This window comes from Aquila chrysaetos, chromosome 25 (genome assembly GCF_900496995.4).
Source record: "Aquila chrysaetos chrysaetos chromosome 25, bAquChr1.4, whole genome shotgun sequence".
Taxonomy (NCBI): domain Eukaryota; kingdom Metazoa; phylum Chordata; class Aves; order Accipitriformes; family Accipitridae; genus Aquila; species Aquila chrysaetos.
Window position 1 is genome coordinate 11,127,878 of NC_044028.1, and position 14,878 is coordinate 11,142,755.

Consider the following 14,878-nt stretch of genomic DNA (forward strand, 5'->3'; position numbering starts at 1 on the left):
ATGTGCTTTTACTATTAGATCGTATATTTTATTAGGCTTTTTTAATGAGAAATACTTAATCTTTGTTCTTTCTAAACAGTGAAGTAACATAATCACTTCATTTATTTTGTCACTTCTCTGTTTTAACTATTTTGCTTGAAAGCTGTTCAGAGAAAGACTTTCTTATTTTCCTACTCTACTTGGCATCATATTGTTTTAAGTAATAGTAAGTTATAAATGCCTGACAAAAAGGACTTCAAAACATTTCTTCAGATACAGTGCCAAGTGCACTATTTTTGCAGTTGAGTCCTTAGCCTAGTAAAAATTAAGGTCCAGTATAATGTGTTATTTAAAAAAATGCAGTGTTTATATGCAAAACATTTTTCCTTAAAGGTACAGCACTTAGAAAAAATTCAAAGAAGGGCAAAAGGGAAATGGAAATTTTCTGTAATGGTTAGTGAAGAAGCTATTGGCATGACAGACCTAAAAGAGTGACAAAGTATCATCAGTCACTAAGATTTTGTGACATCTAAGATTGATCTTAGCTTTTATAATAGTCTATTAATAGTCTTAAACCACAATGTAAGAATGTCTTTTCTAATGAAAATAATTTAGAAAGCCATCATAACCACTTCCTATGGTAGCTTTGAGAAAATTAACTGTTCTGCTACACACTGTGCTTTAGTTAGTCAGTGGATTTGTAATATCTCTGGAACTTCGTCAATAAATACACCAAGACTTTATTTTAATGAAAATAGTTTTGTAGTCAGTGTTTTACTAAAAATAGAAAATATTTTTTCCGTTGCATTCTAAATTTACAAGAAAGAACTGGATGAATCTCTGACACATCGTAGGGGTTTGTTCAGAAATAGAAATGATAGTAGTGAATATTTAACATTTTTCAGAATAGTTTTCAACTTCTAAAACTGTGCGTTTGTCTCTTCCTTTTGTTTCCCTTCTGCTGTGGTGTTTTAGAGTCAAAGGTTGCTGGAAAACTTGAAAAACCTGGATTTCATTAAAACTTCGGTACAGTCTACATTTAACACTTGGGTTGTATAGCTTAATCTTTGCTTGTTAAATGATAAGAATAACTTTGATTTAAAAAATTACTTTAAAATAGTACTTAAATCATAGTCATTGTTTTGAAGATGCTTGGTATCTTTCTAATGAAGTTCTGGTATTCAATGAAATTGTGTGGCTTGCTTGTGTGTGACCTCTAGATTGTGTTTGTTCCATTGCTCTGTACTCATGCACTCAGTGGAGCTGACAGAACAACATCCAGAAATTGTTTCAAGAGGTTGTCTTAATTCCATTTAAAATGTGGATTTGTTCAGTAATATATTTATGAAACCAGTTTCCATAAGCCTCTCTAATAGATTCTGGCTGCATCTTACCCTGCTGTTAAGATGATACTGTGAACCCTGTGAAATTGTACACAAAAATTATCCCAGCTGTGGTTTTTACACAAGAAATAGTTTTAGAAATTACATCTAATGTATTCATTCCAAATTCAGTTTCTGTGAAATGTCCTGTTCCATAGGGTTTGGTGGTTTTACTCCTTCCCCCCCCGCCCCATTGTAATTGCCACTTGATGTATAGAAAATATATTCAGCTTAGTTTTCTGGGGCAATAGATAATTCATGGATCACTGAATGACAGCAACCATTTATGTAAAAATTGTTTTTCAAAGAGTATTAGTGGCTGTCCTGGTTTCAGCTGGGATAGAGTTAATTATCTTCCTAGTAGCCCGTACGGTGCTATGTTTTGAGTTCAGTATGAGAAGAATGTTGATAACACTGATGTTTTCAGTTGTTGCTCAGTAGTGTTTAGTCTAAAGTCAAGGATTTTTTCAGCTTCTCATCCCCAGCCAGTGAGAAAGCTGGAGGGGCACAAGAAGTTGGCACAGGACACAGCCAGGGCAGCTGACCCAAACTGGCCAAGGGGGGTATTCCATACCATGTGACATCACATTCAGTATATAAACTGGGGGGAGTGGGAGCGGGGGGAATCGCCGCTCGGGGTCTAACTGGGTGTCGATTGGCGGGTGGTGAGCAATTGCATTGTGCATCATTTGTACATTCCAATCCTTTTATCATTACTGTTGTCATTTTATTAGTGTTATCGTTATCATTTTTAGTTTCTTCTGTTCTATTAAACCGTTCTTATCTCAACCCACAAGTTTTACTTCTCTTCCCAGTTTTCTCCCCCATCCCACTGGGTGGAGGGGGAGTGAGGGAGCGACTGTGTGGTGCTTAGTTGCTGGCTGGGGTTAAACCACGACAGTGGCCTTGGGAGGTCAAGTTAGTGTAGCACTTCCCCCTTCTACTTAAATAAATCTTCCATTTTTAGGATTGTGAAACGTAGCCTCAGGTTGCTTCCAGAATTTGCCCAGTCCGTTTCTCCTATCCCTAAAGCAGGATCATTTATAATCTTGTTATTCCTGCTGGAACTTTCTTGATGTTCGCCAATGATTCTGGGGCAATTTCCAAGAGAATTTTTTTTATGTTAATATTTGAAAATACTTAAAGCTAAATAAACTATTTAGTACAATATATTTGCTAATGAACATGCTTAGGTGTCTTGTTTTATAGTGCCCAATTTTTAATAATGCATACTCTAAATCAATACAGTTCTGCTTTAACTGAATAATGATTTACTTTCTTGTGTTTACAAATATGTTTACTTGCACTCCTAGAGTGAAATTCTAATACTGAGATAGTGTGAATCTTGTTTTGACGGCAGTAACAAAATAATCTGCTTTGCTCAACAGTCTAGGGAATTATACAGAGTGTTAAATTTTTTAAAAATATGTGAAAATATATCTAATTTTTTTAAGGTTGAAGATGAACTGAGTTCACCAGTGGTGGTTTTCAAGTTCTTCCGGGAATATTCAAATAGAGGTATGTGATTTATTTAAAAACAAAACCAAGAAACCCTCTTTATAGTTTTTTAAGCTACTAATTTGTAAAATGAATTTGGTGAGGTAAATGTTACGTAGTGCAATTCTCTTGTGTAACATGCTTTTAAAAAGGTTGTGAATGCTGGTCATAATCTAGTGATAGAATCCATACATGTGATAGCTTCTTTTTTTAGATAGACTGCAGTGTTTTAAATTTTCATAACAAGTAATTTTCTGCCTTCCTGAGTGAGGAGAGATTTGCATATGATTTTGATCATGAGAGCAGATGATGGAAGTCTCATAAGCTGCAGGCTGTGTTTGAGTGTACTGGTGGAGGAGGATCTTCCTTGGTTTTGTTCAGGCTTTCTGTTCCTTTTATACTTTTAGTGGCTAGTTGCAAGAACCATGTTTCTCTGTTTTACTTATTACACTTGCTGTTGCAATAGTTTTAAAAATAGCAGAACACATTAGGAACAGCTCTGGAAATACTGTTGTGGGTATACAGTAGCCACGCCACATGTGGCTCTGAGCAGAACATCCTTACTTAGATGTGATCTCCGAGAAAGAGGATTTTTGTTCTCGGCTACAACAGAGGGTGTTGTTGTGCTGTTCGTATGTGCACGCTCTGAGGCTGGGGACATGTCCAGCTGGGATGAGGCAAAAGACTGCTAGAAAACTTCATAGTGTTGTTATGAGTGCTAATTTTAATTTTCTGTGGATTTTTTGTGTTGGGCATGGAGGAGGATTGGTTTTGGTTTTAATCTAATTAGTGGTTGCACTCACAAAGTAAACCTATTCATCTAGGTCTAGTGACTTGGTGGATGCATTTATTTGAAAAGCTTTGCTAGGGAGAAGTCACCCACCTGAATTATAAGGATTTAAGATGTTTGGCCATTTCTGCATGTTTTGTGTGTATAATGGACTCTTTAAATACTTAATATTATTTTAGTGTGGTTTAAAACAGAAAGTAATCATTAAAACTTGATAAAAAAAGCAGCTGAATGCATCAAATTAAATATTGCAGCCTTCTGTGACAGGATTTTGCTTTGTGAAAACATAGTTTTTATTTCCATTGGGGCATTTGAACCTCAAAACTGAGAGAAGTATTTTATTGGTTGTTTTTAAAACTAGTATATTCAACTCTCTGTTTTACTTCTAGTATTTGTCATGTTCAACATACCTTTAAAAAAAAAAAAATCCTTGCTAGTCTGCTTGAGGTCCAGTACATCATGTAGATGTGTTACATTACCTAGGAAATGTAATTGTCTTTTATCTAAATTTTAGGTTGCCTTTTGTTTAATTAAGTAAATAAAAATCCACTTCTGTGATTCTTATATCTTTGGATTCAGATCAAACCTCACATGCTGCACAGGCCTCAACTATTCAGCACCCCATAATAAGCAACGAAAGATACATTTATGACACTTTCAATCAGTGGGTAAGAATGGATGCTTTTTCTCTTTAGGAAAAAAGAAGTGACAGGGGAATGTTTCCAGGGGTTCATCAGTAATTATAAGACCTTTGGTAGACTAGTTTGATAGTTATCATTGATCTCGTATCCTCTGCAAAACTAGTGGGCGCTTTGGATTTAAAAGATGAATTTGCTCTGAAGCAAAGTTGCTTTCATGTTTCTGATTATTTTACATATGTAATTACTACTGAAATTATTACTGCATCTTAAGCTGTTCGTAGTGGATTTTTTTCTTTGGTCTTGTGGGAATATGTGAAAACTTTAGAACTCTTTTTAATCAGCTAGATACTTCATTGACAATGTCTGTGTATTCATGAATAAACAGTCTTTCTTTTCCAGATCTTAAGAGAATTAATTCTAGAAACATGTGCTTTCACAGAGCTGAGCACATAACTATGTTGGATCAATTGCGTAGTAATTATGGCATACTTAATGACAGTGACAATTTTGCAGAAACTTCTGACTTGTAACACTTGTAGCTTACCCTGAATTTTCATTATTTTAAGTATATGTCCAACTTTGTCATATCACCAGCAAGCTGAAGTATTTTGTCATAAGAAGTGATTTTGAGAAATACAGAAAACTGTGTCTAGTGTGTCGTTCCCCTTAATGGTGGGAAGAGTCTAGCCTGAGTCAGCGACTGCAGGAGGTCACGCTCTGTGTGTTTTTTAACTGTGCCTTATCCCTTCAGCTAGGAGAGCAGCTGGCACAGCTGGTCCCTGCCAGTGGAGTTGATGTGGTAGAACTGGAAGATGAAGGCACGTGTGTGCGTTTTAGCCCACTAATGACTTCTGCAGGTAACATTCACTTAATTTAGCCACTTGTAAAATCTGAGACTTGCTATAGAATTGTACAACAATCTCCTGGTGTAAAAGCAGATATACTCAAGAAACTCTTTAATATATTCTATGGTGAGGATTTTCTTACAAACAAAACAAAACTATCTTGGCTTTATCATTCTGCTGCACCATGGCAATGGGTGCATTAGTGGTAGCTCAGCTGTTGTGGGTGAAATAGCCTCACCACCTTTGCCGAGAAAGACTTGCTGATTATTTCTTAAATTCATTAGGAAAAACAAGGGGAGAAGCTCTTTGTTTCTAATGGTTATAAACGAAATATGAAGGATAAATCATCCCTACCTTTCTTCCTCTCAGTTGCTCAACCCAAGATGCTTGACCTTTCTACAGAGGTGTTGCAACACTGAAATGGTGCTTGTGTTCAAAATATAGCTACTTAACTAGAAGAATTATTTACTAAACCTCGAGGTTTTTCTATAATTACTGATGGGGGGTTGGGAATAAAAATCGGTTTTGGAAAGTGTCTTAAATTTCATGTTTAAGCCAGCACCGTATATGTACTTTGTTTAGACTCGGCAGATGCACAGAGCAACCTGCAGGGGCTCGGGGTGATGCATGGTATCTCCTTTTAGCTTGTGTGGGAAGAGTGGCTTAGGCTATCAAAACACCTGACGCTGACATGAGAGGATCCTGGTGTATGCAGAAAAGTAGATTTTTAGAATAAAATTACTTGATGATGCTGTGATGTTTTGTTTGTTTTGTTTTAAACCAGCATGGAAGCTAATTCATGATCTGTTAGGCTATGGGAAGAGGCATTTTTCTGCTGCTAGCTACTGATGTAATGAAAAAGGGTATTGTCCTTATTAATTTGTAACATCAGAAAATCCTTTTTATGGGTCTTACTTTTTATGAAATCCTTAGCTCTCTCCACTTTGGTGTATCAGTGGATAGATAACTGAAGGATAAACACTGTTACATAGATCAAGATATTTCAGTACTGTCTGTAAATTGTATTCATGATTGACTTACAGAGTGGCTTCTTTACAGATTACTTAATTCAGACATCTATTTGATGTCCGTTCACTTTTATCACATACTAACACATCAGTTCTTTAGTTTTAGGAACTGAAATACAAGATGTTGATCAGTTAGTAGACTGCTTGAAAATGAAGATACCAGTATTGACAAGTACACTGCAACTGAGAGAGGAATTTGAGCAAGAAGTGAGAAGAACAGTAGGCCTGTTGTATATTGAAGATCTTAGTTGGCCAGGATTAGGTGTTGTAAGGTAAATTTTTCAATATTTTCTTCATTATATATTTGGACAGACTGTGCATTAACAGAAAGGAATATGTGGTCTTTTCAGTGGTGATATGAATGTATTGTTGACTGATTATTATCTGGCTTTGCACTCAGTTGAAGCTTTTGAGTGCTTTTTAAAAAAATTACCTTTTTAATGTTGTTTACTTTGATTATTTTTTTTAAAGAAAAGCCGAAGAGCTGTTTTAGCAAAATTAGGGCAACGGTTTTAATATTGGAGGCAGCGTGTGGATCTGTTAGATGGATATGTAATATGCAAGTGCATCCTACTGTATTTAGCTAAGCGTAACTTACTTTTTTATCTATAATGGGATTCACTTATATACTGAATACCGTGTCAAAAAACCCTTCAGGTGTCTGTTCTGATCTTCTGATACAGTCTTCTAGGAAGGATTCTGTATAGTCAAAATAGTTGAAATATAATAAGTATATTACCTAGAAATTTGTTGTGTTCAGTGAAGTTTGCAACGCAAGCTCGCCCCACCCCAAAATCTCTGATTACAAATGCCAATAAATTTGTTGATCTAAGCTATAATGTTCTGAGATTTTTGGTTCATAAAATAGAGAAGTTTGTAGAAACATGCTAAATGTGTCTATATTTTCATACGTACTGTAAAGTGAAATTATCTTCTGGCTTGGTTTGAAGATACAACTATCACAGTGATGGGAAGAATGATGACAAACAAGAAAAAGAACTAGAAAAAATCAATACAGAACTTCTGAAAAAATTAAATGAGCTGGAGTCGGATCTCACTTTTTCTTTGGGTAACTGCACTATTTAAAAAACTTCTGTTCAAGCTAATAGTCATTTTACTGACTGTGTTGTAATGGTTCAGGAGGTCATTTGTACATAGGTCATTATAATGCAAAATTACACTGCTGCGTATATGGTTATTGTAGAAACAACATCTGGAACTTTGTTTCCTCCTCACCTCTGTTTCAGTGGGTAAATGTTCAGCAGGGTGAGCAAGGTGCACTGTTCTCAGAAATACCTGTGAAAACGGACTTCTGAGCAACTAGACCAAAAAGTGCTTCCTTGTCAGAAAGAATAAAAGCTGCAGTGTTCCTCTTTGTAAACTGAGCCTTCTCAGTTAGTGCTGTATCTAATGAAAAGCAGATCTTGTTCAAAACCCACTGACCAGTTCACTGCTTTCTATGGCTAGATTAAAAGCTTCAGATGACTTTAATGATAATTAGCAGCACTTTCCTATTTACATAGTGCCACATTATAGCTGAAATAATAGGAATTTGCTTACTCAGAACTCTGATCTTTTCTAGTCAGCTTTCAAAAATTAAGTGCCCTAGAATTGTGGAACTAAGTAATTCTGTAAATGAATTTGAAACATGTTCAACACTGATATTTATTATACAACTGTTTTTCTTGTTTCGATGTTTTCTCTTCTCTCTTTGAAAACTCACAGGGCTGAGCTTTTTTAGCCTGCATAATTTATACCTATGCAGATACTGCTTTTAATTACTCAAGTGTGTGTGTGGGTATGTATTAGGATTTCCAGACTCGCAAGCATGAGTGTTGCACCTATTGTGAGAATGCATTTTTGTACATCAAAAGACTTGATTCTCCCTGTGTTCACAGGTCCAGAGTTTGGAGGGCAGAAGAACTGTGTTTATATTGGCATGGTAACTGAGGATCTGGATGTGTCGGAGTTAGTTGAAACTATTGCAGCAACAGGCAGAGAAATTGAAGAAAATTCACGAGTATGTATTAATAAATCACAGAGCATTTCAGCACCTTTTATTTTCTCCTTTCCATATTGGCTTCAGGACATGGTTTGGTTCTTTGTGAAAGTAAAAATTGTACTTTCCTGCAACAAACTATTAATTACTGTGGAAGTAATAATCTGTGTCCACATAAGGAGAACTTTTGTTACAGGATTATAATATTCTGAGGATGTCCTGATTTAAGTGCATGGTCCTGTGTTCAGGAGTTCCAATGAAAAATTTTAGTAGTACTGAAATAGGCTCATTTTATCACTAAAATTTAAGATGTCAAAAAAAAAACCAACCCCAAACCCAACCCAAAACCAAAAGGGAAGGTGGGGGCTGATTGTGAGCTGGTGTTTCTCATCATGCAATGGGATTGAGATGATTGTTTATATACCAGCTTTAAGATAAGACTGTGCCCTAAAATGTGTGAAAAAATTTACATTGGTGGCTTAAAAATGGAAATTACAAATTACCTATTGAAGTAATAAAGCTGATGATGCAACTCCTTTTTGTAAAAGCATTTACCTAATTAGAGTTCTCCAAATGTTCTCTAAAGTAGAATTCCTAAATGACCTGCATCACAAACAAATGTCTGTCCTTTTCATTCCTCTAGTGTTGGGCAATTAATTTCCTCACCTAAAAAATAAATAAAACTTCAGAAATCCTTTGCCTATTGCTGCCCGTGGGAATATGTTGATTTTGGCAATGAAATTTTTTCTAGCAGCGTTTTCTGGAGATGTTCTGCCTGCTCTTGACTTCCTGTGCTGCTTTGGGGGTGAGATGAAAGATGGTTTACCTGTAGAGTACCTTCAGTTTTTTAACTATTGTAGTTGAGAGATTAGGAACCGAATGTTGGAATATGGGCCACTCTGATCCTGAAGCTTCTAGGGAGGAATAAAGAGTAGTGGAGGACTCAGAAAGTTGCAGTCCTTGGAACCAGCTACAAGAAAACTGTGGTACTGAAAGGATCTTACACCATTTGATCCAAAACTGAGAAGCAGAACCAATCTGTGAGAATGACACTTGCATCATTTAGACACGTGATGTTTAGTACAAAGGGGAAGCTTTTAGAAAAAAAACTACTCCAGTATCAGCAAGCCCTGAAGACATATAGATAAGTACACTAAAAGGCAGAACCAAAATTTAAGACAAACATCTTGACTGGACCAGAGAACGCAGTGGTTCTTCCTTGTACTCTAAATGCAACCCCTTCTGTAGTCAGTACCTTGGGGTATTTAGCTTGCTGTGGTGGTGAATTCCTGGCTTGCCTCTCCCCCAAGGAAAAGGAGCAGCTTCCTCTTTTTCCTTTGTTTTTATTAACCAACAGTAACCCAAATTTTTTATATTGTGGAGGAAGTGCCTGTCATCTAGGCCTTGTGTAATAATAAAACCCATATTAAGTTATGGAAATTGGCATTTCTCTTGCACAAGACAAAACTGTGACTTTTTTTTGATCTCTTGGGTTTGTTCTTTTACTGCCCCTACAGCTCTCCCAGTAAGCTGCTTGTTCTTTGCGGTGTAAAACATCACTGACGCTGGCATAGGATGCCACAGGGATCAGAATGGCAGTCGTATATTGAATTTGAAAACCAAAGTTGAACCTAGATTGACACATACCTGGTTAGGCTTACTGTGAGGCTGGTTTAAGTCCTGGGTACTTCTAGAAACCAAAATGCACTCCACGAACCTAAAAATTCTTCCCAGTCAGATTCAGCATGTGATGAACATTTATGTGCTAAGCAGATCTTTGAATAATTTGGGTTGCAGGCTCATTTCTAAGTAAAAGAAAACTACGTACCATTCCTGTTTAAAATGACATTCTGTCCTCTGGGTATATCTTTTAAAAATCCTGCAGTGAGCCTGTACATTCTTTAATTTAGTTATAATGAAATAGTGATTGTCAAATACTGTCTTAAATTAGAAAAATGTCTGACTACCGTGATTATATCCTCAAAACCTGAACTAAAAAAACAACTTTCAAGTCGGAGTAATATACGTAATAATACAATTTCTGGTTTTTATTAGCTGTTGGAAAACATGACGGAAGTTGTTAGAAAAGGGATACAGGAAGCACAACTTCAGCTTCAGAAAGCAAATGAAGAACGACTTCTGGAAGAGGTAAGGCTATAAACATTAGTTGTCTAGGTAACTTGAAATAACTTGTCACAACACAGGTAGCTTGCTCACCAGCCAGTGTTTGCTTGTGTACTTTGCAGGGACTGCTACGACAAATACCTGTAGTAGGCTCTGTGCTGAACTGGTTTTCTCCATTCCAAGCCTCACCAAAGGGAAGAACTTTTAATTTAACAGCAGGTAGGACTCAGTGCATCCGCAGCCACCTTATGCTGTCGTTAGAACCGTTCCAATTTTATACTAAAATTGCAACACGCTTTCTTGTGCCGATTTGATCGTGAGTGACATAATCCACCCTCAGGATGTAAAAGAACACGCTCTTCACTATTTCTGTAACACCCAGTAAGACAGTCTGCTAACCTCACTTGTACTGTTTACATTTTATTCCTGCATGCTGAGTCATATTAAAAAAGCTATATTAGACGTGGGCATTTATTAACAGAGGGACAATTTCTGTGACTTTTGGCTACGTATGCTGCAAAAGTTTGGTGTTTATGCTGTGTTTATTAATACGTAAGCTAGCAGGGTAGCTCAGGTCTTAGAACATTGCTTCGCCAGGTATGTGCACATGCATCCTCTTGAGTGTGCTTGCAAAGTGGCACTCGGATGTTCTGCTGTGCTACTAGAACTTGATGTCTCTGTCTGAAATCCTGATTTGAGCTATCATCTGCCTATTGCCACACTGATCAAGTACTAGTTTGCATGCTAAATAGTGCAATGTCTGACAAGGACAGGCTGAAACTAGCCGAGGGCTAGCATGAACCTGGCTTTGTGGGAGACAGGAATGAATGGAATATTACAATGTAAAGACTATTATTTTACTCATGTATCTGTAATTCAAGTCTGTTGACATGAAAAGAGCTGTCTATAGCTTTTACATCATTAAGACTGATGTACTAATGTAATACTTTCTGCAATTATAAATTTTCACTGTAAAAATTGTGGCAGAGTCTTAAGAATATTCCTGAACTCGGCAAAGTGTCTGTTGGACCTAGAACAACAGCCCAGCTGTCCGTGTGTCTCTGTAAACAGCGAGGAAGGCTGCCTGCTGTATTTGGGATCTTTCTTTCTGATTCTTGATGCAGCAGCTGGCAGGCTTTTACAGCAGAGAACAGCAAGGTTTCCTTGGGAATACTTAGTCCCCTCATAGCTAGATACCCCTTCCAAGCGTACTGCTCAATAGCTTGCAGCTGGGAATATGTGAAGTGAGTGTGAGGGGAAACTTAATTCATCTTTGTAAGTCTCAGCACTCATGTCCCCGGGTACTCAGAAATGGATTACCATCAACTGGCAGTTTCAACTCAACCTAGCACATGCAGTTGCAGAAACGTGCATTAAAAAGAAGATTGTTACATACCTTATGAATACAGATGAACAGAAAACTTGTCTAGTTTGTGCTATATTCAACTTGATACTTTTTTTTTTTTTTTTTAAACCTGTAGGCTCTCTAGAATCCACAGAATCTACGTATGTATCAAAAGCCCAAGGAACAGGTACTACTCCACCACCAACTCCTACTTCCAGCCTTGCAAAGCAAAGACTTCCTGGTAAGTTTCTATGTCTTAGTTTTATTTCTAAAACTTGCTAAAACATCCTGCCATCCGAGTTGCATGACACAGAAAGACCGGCATGATTTTCCATCTTTCATAATATGTGGAACTAGAGCTTATCTTCTAGTGCCTTAATTCCACCTTAAAAACCTTAATTTAAACACGGCACAGAACACCACCCCAGTCTGTTTCCTTCCCAAGAATTCTTCTTGAGACTTCAGGAAGTTGTTATCCCATTAACTGACAACTGCCCATGAAGTCTGGAATCTTCCTCTGGAATATTATGAGGTTATTGAGTTTTAAAAATCAGCAGGCAAACACGCCAAAAGTTTTATTTGAAATAAAAGCATAAACAATGTATAATCATGTATTTGAGCAACTGTATTTCCGTTGCTACCTAATATTTTGTGGACAAAGTCATTCTAAGGTGAAGATCTACTAAATCTATGGCACTTTCTGTGTAGTTGTATTAATAATTAATGTTGATTTGACTGGCAGGAAAACCATAGTTTTAACTCGCCTTTTGAGCTGGTTGGCTTCCACTTGTGATTTTTCAGTGCAAATTTCTACCCTAGAATGACTTCGCTGTGCATGCAGGCAGCTTGTTTTCCAGCTGACTTTTAACAGTCTCTGTGTACGTAGGATAAAATAAGAGGTGCTATTGCCTTGCATACGTATCTGCATCTGCAAGAAAGTAGGCCTACGGTTAGGGTACAAGTTAGCACTCAAATAAAATCTATTTCTTTGCAATTGTAAAATTCAGATACTTTCTTTGAAACTTAACTTGTGCATAGCACATTTTGTATTTCCTGCCTTCATTGGTACTGTATTCTTCAAACACTTCTACAGGTCAGAAAATTTTTAAAAGGTCTCTAAGAAGTTCTGATGCATTCAGTGAGACCAGTTCAGTCAGCCACTGCGATGATCTGGAGAAGGTGGATCAGAGACCCCCAGCTCTATTCCCTGGCCAAGAGCAGGGACCTTTGGAGACAGAAAAAGCAGAGGAGCGGAAGGAGGTGGCACAGGCAACAAAGACAGACACTGAGGACATTCAAAGTGACAAATTGCCACGTGACTGCACAAAGGTAGAGGAACAAGAAGGTCAAAGATAAAATCCAGCCTGTGGCTTTCAGACTTGGCTGAGGAAGCCTGTGCCCTGGGAGGCAGGGTATTAATGATGCGTTTAAAATGTGAACAGTGCCACACACTAGTACAGTAATAACTACTGTAACTTATTAACTGGGATTTTGCACAAATATAAATTCCCCCCATGGGACAGAGATTTGTCTTATTGTACACTTGTTACAGTTGCTTTAACCCTCTCTACATGTTGGTGTCACCAAAGTACTAGTGAAATTCATTAAGTGCTCATAAACATTTGTAAAAACAATTGGCAGTTATCCTTCCTATAGCAATCTAAGCATGATAATAGTTGCTAACTAACCAATCAGCCATACACAGGATTAAGAATACAGTTGCACCCCATAATTGTAAAATGATCTTACTTTATGTTACTACACTTTAAAAAAAAAAAAATCAACTGCCAATTGTTCACCTTTTTTAATATTTAAAATTCAGTTTAGCCTCTCCTGCAAAACATCTACTGAAGTCACACTAGCTCTGTTTTGCTGCTTTTTTTTTTACCTGATAAAGAACATATTGCCAAACAGTTGTGGTGCGGTGAGCATTAGGGATGGATGCCTGTGGTGTATATAGGAGTCACTGAATAGTACCTTGCCATCAACCATTTTTTCCTGCTGTTGTATGACTTGACCCGTTCAGCTAAGGCCCTAGGTCCAGTGGGAACTAAGTTAATGAGTTTTAAGCCTTTTAGAAAGAAATAGTGCCTCTGCATGCCTAAATGGCTTCTTGCTTCTGCCACTGGAAAGAATCACCAATGCACCATTATTTTCCTTTGCACGGCATTTCTAAACCAAATACTATTGAACACATTTATGTAGTGTAACTGGAGTTTTCTGTTGTGTATTTTTAAAGATAGTTGTAGTAAAGCTTGAAAAACCAATACATTTGTGATGGTTTCAACACTTACTTATTTTTTGAATAACAGTAACTTACCTATGGTAGGAATTGTACAGATTCAAAGAAATTATATAGGTTATTTACACTACAGCACAACTTCATAGCGTCTAGGACTACTTAATGCACAAGCAAAGCTTTGGATAAATCAAAAGTTAAGGTGTAGAAGTCTTCCCTTGCCCCCCCGAATTATCTTAATCACTTTGCTGCAAATTTTGAGAGCCTCTTGTGGAAAGGAGAGCTTTGGAAAAGCTTGCTTTCCTCAAGGTATCTGATTTTTGAGGAAACCCATCGCATCCCTGTAGAACTGGATACAAGCACTGTAGTTTGCTTCGTTGTTTTTCGTTGGGTCTTTTTTTCTCCCCCCAAAAGGTACACATTAACACCATAACAGCTGTAGTGGTAGCAGGACTGACTTTCATAATCTGAAAAATCATCTAGGGGTTTTGAATTGTACTGTCACCTGATTTGACTCTCAGCTTCTAGCTCCTGTGGGGCTGAGATGCCATGAACAAGGTTAATTTTGCTGTTGGGGTAATTTATGAAAATCAGTGCAATTTTTCTAAAGTGCAAAAACAATTAAGTTGACTAGTCTTCCTCATTGGTTTCTTTGGTGCAATGAAGTATGTTAATAAGAGTAATTTGTTGGGGATAAAGTTATCTCCACAAGGATTAATTTTTAATGTTTTTTATATTTGGAAGTGTTAAACCAGTAGTTTTGTTGGAATGAGCTTCATTCTTTAGATACTATCTAAATGTTTCAATAAAGATTCTTCAAATTATTACTCTTGAATTAAGTTATTGTTGAAGGATACTTCCCTATGTTTCAGTAAGCTTTAAGTGCGTGCAACTTTCACTTTGTGCGGAAAACCATTTTCTAAAGTACACACTGATGTAATGACTTCCCTTCTCAGTCTCTCCGCACTGCTACCTCTCTTTATCTGTGCCGATTAAATTACTGCATTAG

At 37.0% G+C, this 14,878-nt stretch overlaps 1 protein-coding gene across 1 annotated transcript in view; it reads left to right on the forward strand.

Annotated features, from left to right (window-relative positions):
- PDXDC1 (pyridoxal dependent decarboxylase domain containing 1) overlaps positions 1-14,693 on the forward strand; it is a 33,968-nt gene extending 19,275 nt beyond the window's left edge. Inside the window, exons 13-23 of the mRNA XM_030001929.2 lie at positions 955-1,005; positions 2,816-2,879; positions 4,228-4,316; positions 5,041-5,146; positions 6,263-6,434; positions 7,113-7,231; positions 8,061-8,182; positions 10,217-10,309; positions 10,408-10,504; positions 11,767-11,871; positions 12,724-14,693. Of these exons, the coding sequence (XP_029857789.1) occupies positions 955-1,005; positions 2,816-2,879; positions 4,228-4,316; positions 5,041-5,146; positions 6,263-6,434; positions 7,113-7,231; positions 8,061-8,182; positions 10,217-10,309; positions 10,408-10,504; positions 11,767-11,871; positions 12,724-12,986 (1,281 nt within the window). The 3' untranslated portion in view covers positions 12,987-14,693. The remainder of the gene's footprint in view (positions 1-954; positions 1,006-2,815; positions 2,880-4,227; positions 4,317-5,040; positions 5,147-6,262; positions 6,435-7,112; positions 7,232-8,060; positions 8,183-10,216; positions 10,310-10,407; positions 10,505-11,766; positions 11,872-12,723) is intronic.
- The last annotated feature ends 185 nt before the right edge of the window (positions 14,694-14,878 follow it).